The sequence below is a fragment of the Cucurbita pepo genome, chromosome LG01, assembly GCF_002806865.2.
Source record: "Cucurbita pepo subsp. pepo cultivar mu-cu-16 chromosome LG01, ASM280686v2, whole genome shotgun sequence".
Classification (NCBI taxonomy): domain Eukaryota; kingdom Viridiplantae; phylum Streptophyta; class Magnoliopsida; order Cucurbitales; family Cucurbitaceae; genus Cucurbita; species Cucurbita pepo.
In genome coordinates, this window is record NC_036638.1 from 9,327,950 (window position 1) to 9,343,191 (window position 15,242).

General features: G+C 37.3%; 3 protein-coding genes across 4 annotated transcripts in view; 2 read left to right on the forward strand and 1 right to left on the reverse strand.

Annotated features, from left to right (window-relative positions):
* The window catches only part of LOC111778873, a 7,544-nt gene extending 5,042 nt beyond the window's left edge, over window positions 1-2,502 (forward strand). The window contains exons 9-12 of the mRNA XM_023658874.1: window positions 113-1,121; window positions 1,200-1,256; window positions 1,753-1,827; window positions 1,976-2,502. Of these exons, the coding sequence (XP_023514642.1) occupies window positions 113-1,121; window positions 1,200-1,256; window positions 1,753-1,827; window positions 1,976-2,021 (1,187 nt within the window). The 3' untranslated portion in view covers window positions 2,022-2,502. The remainder of the gene's footprint in view (window positions 1-112; window positions 1,122-1,199; window positions 1,257-1,752; window positions 1,828-1,975) is intronic.
* A 434-nt stretch (window positions 2,503-2,936) lies between these two features.
* Window positions 2,937-5,236, reverse strand: LOC111778881 (inorganic phosphate transporter 2-1, chloroplastic-like). The gene is made up of 3 exons (XM_023658884.1): window positions 4,502-5,236; window positions 4,088-4,279; window positions 2,937-3,973 (listed from the first exon to the last, which is right to left on the reverse strand). Exons 1-3 carry the CDS (start codon window positions 5,234-5,236, stop codon window positions 3,155-3,157), a joined length of 1,746 nt encoding a protein of 581 aa, XP_023514652.1. The 3' UTR covers window positions 2,937-3,154.
* Window positions 5,237-13,862: 8,626 nt separating this feature from the next.
* Window positions 13,863-15,242, forward strand: part of LOC111805002 — a 19,768-nt gene continuing 18,388 nt past the window's right edge. The window contains exons 1-2 of one of the 2 annotated variants that reach the window (XM_023689868.1): window positions 13,863-14,183; window positions 14,346-14,716. In XM_023689868.1, the coding sequence (XP_023545636.1) occupies window positions 14,006-14,183; window positions 14,346-14,716 (549 nt within the window). In that variant the 5' untranslated portion in view covers window positions 13,863-14,005. Of the gene's footprint in view, window positions 14,184-14,345; window positions 14,745-15,242 lie in introns of both variants that reach the window. The other variant, XM_023689860.1, reaches the window with a different exon arrangement.

Sequence of the window (15,242 nt, forward strand, 5' to 3'; positions counted from 1 at the left end):
AAAAAAAAGGAAAACTAAAAAAAAAAATCTGTGCACTTGCAGGCAGAAGTAAACTAGAAGTTCTGCTTTTCTCTTCTATCTCTCACAACACTTTTTTTCCTTTTCCATTCAGCCAAGCTCAATATAGTTACTTCAAATCAAAATGTCTCTTCATCTACCTTGCCAGTTTCTACTCCCAAAACTTCTGCCAAGATTTTGATTCCAGTCAAAGTTCAGGAACCTGATAATGGTAATACTAGTGAAATGTCAGATTCCAGCTCACCTGGAGATTTACTTGGCCTTGGAAATTATGCTTCTGATGATGACAAAAGTGATGATAGAGATGGTGAAATTCAGAGTTCAAATGTGCAAGATGCAGTTAGAGATGCTAGCACTCAAGGAAATGTTATAGGAAATGACATCAATAATGTTTCAACCAATTCAGTTAATGAAATGAGTAAAAAAACAGGCTTGAATAAGATGAATGGTGATTGGGTGGATGAAGAAAGAGGTCAAGAACATTCATTGAAGCCAAGCTCTAAAGGTAAAGATAAAGAAACAAAACTTGGTGATGGAACTGCCTCTGGGACAAATGATACTCCAGGCATAGTATCTGAACAGCATGGAAAGAATGTGAACGGTAAAAAAGGATCTAAAGATTCGCAAGATGGGGAAACTAAAATAAAACCACATAGAAGTGGTAAGCAGGAGAGTATGAGGGGTTCTTCATTGAAAGAACGTGTTAAAGAAGAAGGGGAGGTAAAAACTTGGACAAACGAAAAAGCAGATGAGATTCGTGGGAGGCAAGATACCAGGCACCTGAAGAAGGAAGAGTTAGATGATCAGAATGTCCAAAAGGAATCGTTGAAGGACCAAGGTGTTAAGTCTGGCGAGAAAGGTAAGGATTCAGACTCTAGACACAGGTCTACGCATCATAAAAAGGAGGAAAGGAGAGAAGACAAGCTTCTCAGGGCTGGCACTAAAGATGGTACTGAAAGGAAAAGGGAGTACACAAAAGATGAGGAAGGCAGAACGAGACAGAAAATCTCAAGTGACTCAAGTAGGCACAAGAGCAGTAGGGACAGAAATAAAGACAAAGCAGTTGGTCATACTTCAAGTGATGACTCAGATGATTCTAAAAGGTATTTCTTATAGGCGTTCCTATTCTTTTCCCCATTCGAAAAAGTTACATGGGATTTCATCATCGTTCCTTTGTGCAGGAAGGTGAATTCAAGAAAACGAGAGAAGTCCCCATCTCCGGTCAGGTCTAAGAGAAGGTATTGTAATCCTGAATCTCTAATTCACTTTTGCATCTTTGACATTCCAGGAAGGTTTGACTGTGTTATTTTCTTTCCGATATATTGCTGGTGGTGATTATGTCGTGATTATTATTCCATAATATACGTCGTGATTATGCTTGGTGGTTTGATCATTATGATCAAAAGTGAAGATTATAACGATCATGTAAGAAGTTAGTAGAATACATCTCTTGGAAATTGGAAGATATGGGCATCATCACTGCCCTGTTTTCGAGTTTATCATTTACTGCAGGAGTTGAAAGGAATCCTGTAAATTATTACTCCGTTTCTTTTCTTGCGGATTGCCCAATCCATTCTCTTGTCCTTCACATGGATTGAGGATATCTTTTATGGTGTATGCTAACAAATAGTTTCTTGTTAAGTATTACACTGCACGGAGGGCTGAGCAGCTCTCTTCTAAGCTTTTTGCATGTTTAACTCACCAAATCAGTATAATGGATGCTTTCATTTCTAGACAAGTATCGCGGTCACCACATAGCAAGCACTCTCAGCGCAAGCATTCTCCCCTCTCTTCTCTTGAAACCACCAGGTATGCCGCAATATCTCATAGATTAAGATTGTGCATGTGATCTAAGGACATATGCACACTCATCCTCATAACAGTAAGCTGCTCCAATGGATGCTTCAGATTTTTTGTTATCAATTGTTCTTTAGGCCTAACTAAACATATCGTACAGGGCAAGGAGGTCAAGATCTCGTTCCCCTGCTAGACGGCGCAGATGACTGTCAAATGATTAAGAATTCCTAACTAATTGTATTGGTTTGAAGACTCGGAATCTTAATTTCAATACCTGAATCTGGACTCCTCGGAAAAGATCCATAAGCTGCGGATTGTATCGGAATTCGAAGAGATGGGCAATGCACAGAAGTCTGTTTCAATGGCTTTACTAGGTGGTTGTGATACTCTTAAGGGCCATGAACATATGAATTGATGCTGTCCGTTTGAACTGGCGATACTACATTCTGGTCTATATGAGCTGTTGCTTTAAATGTAGAAGATATTGGTTACTGTTTCCATCGGTGTATGATGATCGTGGACTTGAAGGGAAAACCTCAGAAGGTGTTTTGATTTTCTAATGGTTGGTTACCCAAATTAGGAATAGGGTGCAAAAAGTGTATGTATGATGGGAAAAGAAATTTAACTCGAGGTTTGAACTTTTGGTGTTGTATGTATTCGAGTTATTAAATCTTTTTGTAGCCCTTCCGTCTGCCTGTGTTTTTTACATCTTCTGAGTTCCCTTAGCTGCTAAAAGGGCGGCTCGAAACTAGGTTCGTAGCCAAATCAGAACTATTGGGGAGCAATTTGAAAGTGATTAAAATCCTTTTTACGTGTTCTAAATCACTTCGAAACATGTTTTTAACCATTTTAGTGTTCCGTTTTGTGCTTTTAAAATAGTTTTTAATTTTGAATTACTCAATACCTGTGAATGATTATGATCAATCAAAGCCATCTTTGCGTTCACGGATCTTGGAACTATTTTTCTTCTTGATTTTATTTCCATTGGAACTATTTTTCTTCTTGATTTTATTTCCATTCCGAATTAGGCTTACATACTCGTGATCAGTTGCTGGCTGCTTCATCATGAAACATTTCGTACATATCTTTCTACTCGAAAGAGTGAAGGATCAAAAGGTTAGTACTAGTAAGTGTGAGTATGGCTATTTGATATATTGAAAGTTACATTGCAAGAATAACACAAAATTCATTTCTCTTAGTTCGATCAGCAGAAGCACAGAACTCTTCTGCATGGATCCAAATAGCAAGGAAGAAATGGCTGAAGACAAGCAACCAGTTACTCCCTTGCTTGATGCTTTATAAACAGCGACTCCAAATTGTTCCAAATGGCATACATGGCTCATAAAATATATGACAAAAGCTTGGTCAAGATCCATGTATACACAACTGAGAGGAAAGCCCCAACAGGAATTGTCACAGCCCATGAAAGAACTATCTCTCTTACAGTCTCGGCTCTAACACTGTTGAGTCCCCTTGCAAAGCCCACCCCCATGACTGCACCAACCAATGTATGCGTCGCTGAGATTGGCAATCCAAGTTTTGATGCAATGAGAACCACCGAAGCAGCAGCAAACTCTGCTGCAAATCCTCTCGTTGGTGTCAGTTCTGTAATCTTCTTCCCAATTGTTGCTATCACTCTATACCCCCATATCATCAACCCAGCTACAATCCCAAATCCTCCCCAAGCAAGGACATCAATTGGAATCACAATCTCCGCCCCACCGATGCTGCCCTGAAGTATGGATAATGCAGCAGCCAACGGACCGATCGCGTTGGACACGTCGTTTCCACCGTGAGCAAATGACATGAAACAAGCTGAAAGAACCTGCATATATCCAAACACTCCATAAACTATCTCCAACTGAGTTCCCTTTGGACCTGCAATATCATCAAGGAACCCGATGTTTTTACTCGTACTTTCGTCGGTGTTTTCCGAAGACAAAGCGGCTTTGTTGAGTAGATGGCCAAGTTGTCCCTGAATGATCTTGTCAACCAGGAATGCTCCTAGTGTTCCACAGGCAACGGCTTGCGCTGCAGCCCATTTGGGATTCTTACTTAAAGGAAATGATACAAATGATATCCCGATTACGCCGAGGAATACGAGTATCGGTGCAGCTGCAGCAGCTGCCTGTCCTGGATTCTTTGCACTGTACACAAACTGAAACGAACTTCCAATTAATTGTGGCTTTTAGCATTTGAATTTCATGAATGATAGATACAAAATCAAGGCAAGAAGCTTGCCTGACTCAAATGGCAGTGAGCAGGAACATACCCTACGAATGCACTTGTAGACAAGGAATGAAACCAGAGCTCCAATTAATGGAGAAATCACCCATGAAGAAGCCACTCTCGCCAGTGAGCCCCAGAAGACAGCACCAGCTCCTCCATAAACAAGCCCGAACCCAACCATTGATCCCACTATACAATGCGTCGTCGAGACGGGCCATCCATAATACGATGCAATCTTCGCACCAATATTCAAGATCAACGAGTCAAGTTAGAATTTCTTTTGTCAACTTTGTGGAAAACACTCGTACTCTTTATTCAAGACACTATGTAGAATGCATTTTGTGCTTTGTATTTCTTGGGATCTAAACATTGGCAGGGTGGACTTGTAAAGGCTAAGTAATTTATTCTTATAATATCTACATTAAAAAACGCCACTAAAATCCTAAAACATAGGTACCTGCAACCAAGAACCAGCAGCAGCCAAAGAAGAAAGCAAGCCAGCAAAGTACAGCATATCCTTCCCCTGGAACACACCCGCCACAAGAATCCCATTCTGCATTGTACTAGTCACATGGGTACCCATCAGTAAAGCCCCTGAGAATTCCAAAACCGCCGCCGTAACCACAGCCTGCCGAAGCGTCAATGCACCAGAGCCGACAGAGGTCCCCATGGCATTAGCCACATCATTGGCACCTATATTCCAAGCCATATAAAACCCAAACAACAGAGTAGCATACGACAGTATCTTGGTCTTCAAGGCCAACCCCTGCCCCAAAGACTTCATGAAAAGCGGAAAACTAAGAGCCGAAAGTGCAATACATGCAATAATAGCAGTGGCAGTTGTTGAAGAAATATGGAAGGCCTGAGCCATCCCTTGTAATTCCTCCTCCGCCTCCTCCCCACTGGCCTTCTCGTGTTCATGGTTTTGGCTAAATTGAAGCACTTCCTGTTTCCCTTCGCCCCCAGCTTCAGCAAAGGAGGAAATCCCAGCAAAAGGGTGCTTGAATTTAGAGAAGGGGGAAAATTGGTGGGGCTTGTGGGAGAGGTAGGAATGCGTATTGGGAAGGTGATTTTGGAGGGAGAGTGAAGATGGGCGGTGCTTGGGGATGGCAGCGTGGGGGCTAGAGGGGGAGAAGGGGTCGGATTTGGCAATGTTTGGGGAAGATGAGAAGAGGCAATGGGCGAGAGACATGGCGGATGAGGGAGGAGAGCGTGGGTTTGGGGGAAGGGGGAAGGGGGTGGAGGAATTATCCAGAAGGAATGTTGAGAATGGAATTTAGTGGAGGAGGAGAAGAGGAAGGAAAGGAACAGGGTCCCATCCTGATTGTGAGCTTCCAACACACAATTTGAAGTTAATGTGTTACAGAAACTATTTAGTGTTGTTGCCACGGCCCAAAGTTTTGTACTGGAGAAGCAAAAATGTGTTGATTTAATATGATTTTTTTCTATATATATATATATAGTTAGGAATCATACTTCCTATAATGGTATGATATTATCATGCTCACATGTCTCCAAAAAACCTCATGCCAATGGAAATACTATTTCACTTATAAAGCCATGATCTGGCTCTAAAAGGCCTCATGGAGATACTATTTCGCTTATAAACCCATGATCATTCCCTAAGCCAATGTGGGACTCCCTCCCAAAGTACCTCCGATCCTTTCTCTGTAACTCCTCTCTCTTAAACCTTTTAACACAGTACACCATTTGTGTAACATTTTAGTAGGATGAAAGGACTACCATTCAAAAAATAACTAAACCTCTCAAATCAATTACATTATCAAAAATACTAAACCTCTCAAATCAATTACATTATCAAACAAATCATTTTATAGGCTTACAAACACGCTAATAAAATTAGCAACTCTAAGAATAGGAAAAATAACTACCCATTAATTAATTTAGTGGTTGGAGCATTAAGTGGACATCCTAATTAAATGGTAGCCTATCCTCCTAGAAAACAGGTCTAATATATAAATACAGGAGGAACTCAATCTCCATGAATTTCTCGAAATATCCATATAAACCATTGCAAAAATGAAAAGAAAATTTTATGAAATATATAAAGAAATAGGAGTTCGGAATAGAATGGAAAAAGCTTCTCTAGTCTCCATGACATCTCTCCCTCCCCCATGTATCAATGAGTTTCCATAAAAAGTGAAATATTTCAAATTCATAGTAAATGATTATTAAAAGTTATAAATTATTTAAATTTACATCCACGGTCTCATTTAATAAATAAAAAATGAAATAGAAATTGAAGCAATATTTGTTTTCAGTTTATTTTTGGATTGGTTAAAATGTCCTAAAATATTTAAAACGAAAAGAACATGCGAAGCACGTGCCATTTGCTCGTTCAAGTATAACATAAATTAACTAGCTGGGCTTTTGGGCTTTCAACTAGGAGCTGGACAAACTTCGAAAGCCCATTTGTGGAGATTATTTGAAAGCCCAGCCCAACATCTAATGCCCTTCTACTTTGAGATCGCCCTATGGTCCCGTGATTTCCAATTCTATGTCCGACCGTGACAATTCAGTAGTTAAGGTCTTTATCTTCCACAAGTTTGGAACACATGAAACCGCGCCTCGAATTTGACAACTTTTTTTATCTCTTTTTCAATTGTGCGACGTCGTGATCTTAATTTGCTCACGATTAATTTTGAGGAATTCAAGCTCCATACTCACTATTTGTCTGATTTTGCGGCTTCGTCGAATTTTAAATGAGGTTTATTTTCGACCACCAAACATAATTTGTGCAGAATCCAAATTTATTCGACCACAAACACCACTTGCACATGCTTCTTCAATAATCTATAACACAATCGACTTGACTCTACACTAGACCAAATAGTTTGGCTCGACCTTTCCTATACTCAAAATCAAGGTCTCTCAATGCAGCATGAGTATCACAACCTACTCTCTTCATAGTATGGTTGTGACTCTGAACATTTGCTTTCACGACGTGCATGCCCCTTTTCTTTTCTTTTTACTTTTTTTTTATAATATTTATTTATTATTTATTTTTTAATCGTTATAGGCTCTCTAAATATTCGATCTGGGGTATTTATACCGTATTTACAAAAATGTCCTTTGGGAGTTTTGGTTATCCATAAAACTGACCTATTATATCTGTACTTATAAGTCAATTCCAATTGTTTTCTCAAAAAACGTGAGCACATGCATCTCTTCCAACTGGAATATTGGGCTTTTAACTACGGATCTGAACAGCTTCGACTCTAAAGCCCAGTTATTGAGAATCCGACATCATTATTTTATAGCCTTATAATTTTTTTAAAAGAGTATTTTTGTAGACTTTTAAAAATTTGTGAGTATTTTTTTTAATATTAATTTACCATTAAAAAATACAAAATCTTTATTTTCAAATTTTTATTTTAAAAATTGGATCAAAATTTCCTACTTATTTTTAAAAAATATAATTATGAAATAAAAACAGACTTTATTTTTGTACACCAGAGATTGATATTATATGTCCAAATTCAATTTGTCAAACAAATCCGACAGCTGTCATTTTATAAGCATTATCAACTTTTTTTTTATTATTTATTATTTCTGAAAATAAAAATAATTATGAATGTAATATTTTTGAAAATAGCAAAATCAACGCGGCAGTTGCATCCCTTTCGATCTTTCAGCATCTTGTTCAATGTCCAAAGAACAATTCTCATAGTCGGTTACGGCGGAGGCCTACCTGGCCCGCCACTTTACCAACACCACATGAGCGGATGAGCTGGCGTATTATTAAGGTGGGGTCCTTTAGAGACAACCAATAAGATTTCGCCACATCATCGGGTTCGGTCCACTTTATTAGGACTAGAAGAATTGGACTATTTTTATTTATGAAGAATAAAATTAACGGGTTCGGTTCGGTCTCCCTTTATTTTATTCATCATTACACCACAACTATTGCGAGGAATCATTCATCAACTTCATTATTAATTTAAGATTCGATTCCTTTTCAGATATAAGAATAATGCTTTCAATTCTATTATTCTAAAAATAATTTTTAAAAAATGTTTCCATTAAATTCTATGTTTGATTTTATTTTATTTTATCTTATTTTTACTACAAAAATAGAAAAAAAAAAGTTTGAAAATACATTTGACTTAAAATAAACAAAGCTAATATTTAATAATTGATTTTATATTTATTTATGTCGAGGAGGATTGGGAGTGAGTACTAAGTTAGTTAATTCAGTAAAAGATCATGGATTTATAAGGGAGAAATACTATTTCTATTGGTACGAGACCTTTTAGGTAAGCCTAAAACAAAGCTATGAGAGCTTATACTCAAAGTGGACAATATTATACCATTGTTGAGACTCGTGATTCCTAACCATTTATATATTATTCTAAAACTAAATTTTCATTTAAGAATATGTTTAGTTTTGTGCTATTCCTTTAAAAAAAAATAATGGAATAAACTAAGAATAAACTATCCCCATTACGTGAAGGTTTGAAGATTAAAAATTATATATAAATCAAGAAAAATATGAAAATGATTTCTATTAATAAATATTAAATATAAATTTGTGTAAACTTTAAATTTTATTTGTAAATTTAAAAAATTAGAAACGAAATAAGGAAAAATTGAGGGACTGGTTTGTAATTTGAACTTTATTTGATTTAAATTCTTGGTTTAATGATTGGTGTAGGGTATGCGTGGCGGGCAAGGAGTGGAACGGTGCAGTGCGAAAACAGAACGGCCCATCTTATCAGCAACCAACACGAGTCATCTTATTGTTCACAGGAACAGGAAATGAGAAGTGGGTGAAGGGAATGTATGTCTTTCCATGGCTATAGACATGGTTAAAATGGGACCCATTTCTGAGCACCAGGCCACCCATTTTGCAAACAAACCCATCCAGGTGTGAGTTTTTGGATTATGGGTTTTGCCGTCACCAGTCTACGATGGAGACCTATCCACACATAAATCCTTTAACAACATGACTTGTCTGCAAAATCATGTGTTTTTATAATGTCTGCACCCCTCGTCTCCTCCTATTTCTCATCCATTTACTTTGGATCCTATCCAGATTGAGATGGTTTGTTTTTAAGTCACGGGTGAACAAATTCAAATAAAAAATTGATTCCCGATACTATTGGTCAGAGTCAATCGGTTCTATCCTAGTTTTGAACCCTAAGAAAAAAAAAGAAAATCGTAGGGTTGTCCTAGTCCCAAAAGTTTATTGGTTCCTTGATTATGTGATCAGATCTAGTCGATCAGAAATGGAGGTCTTGAATTCTTGTGATTCAATCCCCTCTCATTCACTTGAGTTTTTATCATTTATGTTATTTAATGAGTTGGACAATGGTTGGGTTTCCAACTGCTCAAGGAGTTGATAAAGTCCTCATTCTCTTCGACCCACATATGGACCCATTCTTAAGCACGACACCACCTAGATCATCCACTGTCACAGTGAAAATATATAAATGAAGGCCTTGCTCAGACCAACGGTTCGTAAATTTAGAGTCAAAATTTTCAATCATCCTAAATATTTAATTCATAATTCATTTGACACTTTTTATGAAAGTCAACTAAGTACCGTAAGTAAATTAATCCAAGTATCCAAATGTAAAAAGTTGTCGGTAAAGTTTGATTTATCGTCCTAGGAATAGTTGCCCCTTCTTAAAGGGTGGAATTTTTTTATTTCTTCCTTTTAGCCTAGAGGGATAAATTGTTGCATGATTTTATCATTGTAACTCAGACATTATTAACTCTTTGTAATGGAGTAACCCATGACTAACGGTCCTCTTTTGGCGCGTGGTCAACTGAATCATGGTCCCGTCTCCAACTAACGTGGTCCAAAACAGTTGAGTTAATGTTATACAACTAAATAACAATAATATTACATATTTCTGAATAAATTTCCAACTTTTGAAATTTTAGATATATTTATTTAATCTCTAATTTTAATTTCTTTCTTTTTTATCTATCATTCAGTAGTTTTCTTTTTAAAAAATAAAATTATTATCTAAATTTTCAAATTTGTATCTATTCAAATTTTTTTAAAAAAATTAATTTTGTATCTAATATTTATTAGATAAAAAAAAATTAAATGACTTATTAAATATAAATTTTATTTTGTAATAATTTATTAATTAATTAAAAAAAGTCAAAAGCTAAACAAATATGAGTGTAAATTTAAATAGTTAAACTATTATATCATCCATAAAAAAAAATATATATATATATAATAATAATAAAAGTGATAAGGTCGAAGTCATGGTAGTTTAACGAACCAATCAATCAACACCGCTATTCATCGTAGCGGGAGTTTAGGTACATCTACCTCACGCTATGTTTCTCCACAAATAATGTGGGCCGTCCAGATTCGGCACTGACACGTGTGATTCATACGTCGTTTTTAAATTCACAACAAAACGACAACCCACTGTCGCAAACCAACCCCTATTCTTGAACCCAGATTCGGCATACATCGTTGCATCCTCCACACCGCTGCGTCAGCTTTCCTACACATCGTCTGCCTTTGTGGGCCCATGCCACGTGTTAAGGAAATCTTTTATGCTCCCCACCTTTGAACCACGCATCTTTTCCCAAATTCATATGGTAACAATATACACATCTCATATGTATATACAATATTTCCAAAAATACTGTTTGTTTTACTTTTTATTTAATCCTTTTATATTAAATTTAGATCAGAATTATACAAATTTTCAATAATTTAATTATAATAAAAATAAGTATTATTATATTTCGATTGGCTATGAAAATATTCGTTTGTCCATGTTTTTTCAAAGAATCCTACACTCACAAGCATATTGCTTGACAAGCCTTTTCTTTCCTCGGAAGAAGGATCTGTTGGATGAAAGTTCCACATCTGTTAATTTAGGGAATGATCATGTAACGGCTTAGATCCACCGCTAGCAGATATTGTCCTCTTTGGGCTTTCCCTTTCGGGCTTCCCCTCAAGGCTTTGAAACACGTCTGCTAGGGGAAGGTTTCCACACCCTTATAAATGATGGTTTGTTCTCCTCCCCAACTAATGTGAGACATCACAATCCACCCTCCTTTGGTGATAAGATAAGGAATCAACTACAAGGGGAATAAGATTCGGATTACCTTGTTGATCGAATATCTCAAGGCAAGAACACTTGATTGAGATTCGAATCACTCCACAAGCAAGATCGATCATGTCTAGCTTGAATGACTCTTGTTGATCAAATATCTCAAACACTTGTTTGAGATTCGAATCACTCCACAAGCAAGATTGATCATGTCGAGCTTGAATGATTCTACATGCAATCTAAACTACATAGAATTGCAAAGAAACTTAGCCATTGGCTAAAGAAAAGCACAAATGCTTCTTTTTATATATTTTCCAAGTCTACCTTACAAATACAACATACATGGCTTTATATAACCTCAAAAATGAAACTACTAAAGGTATTCCAAGAGTTGTAACATTCCTACTTTATGGCCATAATTAGCCATTATGTAAATGTAACCGAAATTAAATAAAAAGTCTTAAAATACAATAACTCTAAATTACTCTAAATTGTAACCCACCCAAAATTTACAACAATCAAACTTCATTCTTCTTCAATGTAGCATGAATTGAAACATCTTTTGATAATTTTGACAACCTTTTCTTCACATCTTCATTGAAGTATATTGTATGATTGATGTCTCTTGGTTCATATCATTCTCCACTTCTTCAAGAGGATTCGTCCTCGAATCTATTTGTGAAACTTTGCTGCAAAACATAAGATATGAAAATACAAAGGCCCTCACAACAATCTCTCATGTGTATACACTCAAGGATTTTTTTTAGGCCACTCTTTTTACACTCATTTACACAAATGAAGCTCTCATTCTCACCTCTCAAAATTTTAAATAGAGCAAAGATTGAATTTTGAACTCTGGGTCGATTAAAAACTAAAAAGATGAAAATAAATAAAAATCAAATTGAAAAGAAACGCAAAGGAAACATATATCCGATCTTGAGCCTGAAGCTCTGATACCAAATGATAAGATAAGGAATCAACTACAAGGGGAATAAGATTCGGATTACCTTGTTGATCGAATATCTCAAGGCAAGAACACTTGATTGAGATTCGAATCACTCCACAAGCAAGATTGATCATGTCGAGCTTGAATGATTCTACATGCAATCTAAACTACATAGAATTGCAAAGAAACTTAGCCATTGGCTAAAGAAAAGCACAAATGCTTCTTTCTATATATTTTCCAAGTCTACCTTACAAATACAACATACATGGCTTTATATAGCCTCAAAAATGAAACTACTAAAGGTATTCCAAGAGTTGTAACATTCCTACTTTATGGCCATAATTAGCCATTATGTAAATGTAACCGAAATTAAATAACAAGTCTTAAAATACAATAACTCTAAATTACTCTATATTGTAACCCACCCAAAATTTATAACCATCAAACTTCATTCCTCTTCAATGTGACATGAATTGCAATCTCTTTTGATAATTTTGACAACAGTTTCTTCACATCTTCATTGAAGTATATTGTATGAATGATGTCTCTTGGTTCATATCATTTGGGGTCCAGCGTCCTTGCTGTCACTCTTTCCTTCCTCCAATCGATGTGGGACCGCCCCCAAATCCACCTCCCTTTGAATCCCAGCGTCCTTACTGACACACCGCCTCGTGTCTACCCCCCTTCGGGGAACAGCAAGAAAGCTGACACATCATCCAGTGTCTAGCTCTGATACCATTTGTAATGCCCTAGATCCACTGCAAGCAGATATTGTCCTCTTTGGGCTTTCCCTTTCGGACTTACTCTCGAGGCTTTAAAACGCGTCTGCTAAGGGAAGGTTTCCACACCCTTATAAACAGTAGTTTGTCTCACATTGGTTGGGAGGAGAACAAACCATTGTGGAGAGTTTATAAAGTGGACAATATCATATCATTGTGGAGAGTCGTGTTTGTTGGATGATGGAAGTCCCACATCGGCTAATTTAGGGAATGATCATGGGTTTATAAGTGAGGAATACTAACTCCATTGGCACGAGGCCTTTTGAGGAAACCCAAAGTAAAGCCATGAGAGCTTATGCTCAAAGTGGACAATATCATACCATTGTGGAGAGTCGTGTTCGTCTAACAGTGTTCATCTAACATGTTATCAGAGCATCATTCTTAACAGGGTCAATGTAGTTACTAGCATCGAAGAAAACCGTCATAGACGAGAGAGTGAAAGTTCAAAGTTGGCGAACGAGCTCTTATCGTGAGAGAAGAAAGCAACAAGCTTATTACGACGACACACGGTTTACTCAAATTAATTAAAAGTTTATAATTAAAGGGAAAAAGTGAAAGGTGGGAAAGAAAGTGTTTGAAAACTGTTATATAGAAAGACGTGATGACGGCAGTAAGGCAGGGAGCCAGGCGGCATCCCAGCGAGCAGCCCACCAGCAAACTGGCAATGAATCCCATGCCTTCCTCAAATGACTTGAATACGACCCTTCCTGGCCCATAATCTCCTTCCACCGGATCATATCCGCGCTTCAAATAATATCCTTTCCGCAGTTTCAAACCGAATTTTCACTTTTCGTTTAATTTCTATTCAAAAATTAGATTATAACGTAAGCAGCCATACTTAAAAAAATGCTATTAAATGCTAAATTAATAAAAATACTTTTTGAATTTTGTATTTTATTTTGAAAATACCTTAAATTTTATTTTTATTATTATTTTTTAATAATAGCCCAAATAAAATGAACGGAAGATATTCGGCCCATAGCTTTTTAGTTAATTACACTTTTACCATCACTGGCGGGAGTAATTATTTCTATAAATAGTGGGTAAGGCGTACCAAGACCAGGCTTGGAGAAGCAACTCCAAATCTTCTTCTCAGGTCTCTTTTCTTTACATTCCTAGTCTCTCCCTTTCAATCTAGATTGGACCGATAACTTCGGGTTCAAATCCAAGACGCGAAGTAGAAAATGGTCGGAGCCTCACACAGTCCCGGCGGCGTCGCCGCCAGATCTGACAGAACTGCGACCATCAAGTTTCTCTGTAGTTATGGAGGCAGGATCCTTCCTCGTTATCCTGATGGCAAACTCCGTTATCTTGGTGGTGTAACTCGTGTCCTCGCCGTCGATCGTTCCATTCCTTTTTCTGGTTAGTATTAATCTCTTTTCGTAATTTATATTGCATTATCCGTGCATTTATTTCGCGAATGTTTCGATTGAATGTTGTAATTTATTAGGTTGAGGTTGAATGATTGATTTAAGCCTTGGTATGAACTTCTAGATTGAGATTTATAATTGTGTCTGGTTACAGAACTGTTGTTGAAGCTGGAAAAGTTGTGTGGAACATGTGTGAGTCTTCGTTGTCAATTGCCTTCAGAGGATTTGGATGCTTTGGTATCGATAACCTCCGATGAGGACCTAGCGAATCTCATCGAGGAATACGATAGAGCAGCCTCGCCGTCTTCTTTGAAGATCAGAGCGTTCCTTTCACCGCCTAAATCCGTGAAAGAATTTCCTCTCCCTTGTTCGTCGGCCTCTTCATCACCGTCGTCCTCAAAACCTTCGTCTCCGACAACTGCTATATCCTCTCCAAGGGCCTCAACGCAGGTTCCTGACTATTGTATCCATCAGATCCCAACGCCAGTGAGGTTTTCGTACCGCCTGAAGAAGTCACCTGCGAAGGTTCCTCTCTTCTCATATCATCCTCAAGGGNATTAGTCTTCAATTCCTTTTAGGCCTTCTAGCATAGTTCAATCCCTTTAATCGTCGTTTCTTTCATTCATCTTACTCCGTTGCTGTAGACTCTCTTTCTCTCTCCGCACACACATTCATACACGTATATTTTACCTTTTTGGCTTTCTGGATGAAAAGTTCACAAGTCGTATTCGTGGTTGCGAAAGATCACATAAATTCTATATTAAAAATGTGTTCTGAGAAAACCATGATATATTTATATGCATTGGATCTTTATATATGTTAGGTACATGCGAAGAAAATCTACCATTGTCGGAACCAGAGATCTACGAGGTCTGTTTGCTCTGTTTTCTGTACCGAGAGTTTCATTCGCAATCACAGGTACTCCTTTCTTCTTTCCCATTCATTTTGAATAAAGTAACACAAGATAATACTCTGGAAAATTTTGGGTAGAAATAAAATTGAAAAAGTAAAGACCTACAAATAGGGAATTGTGGGGGGAAAGACAGCAGTA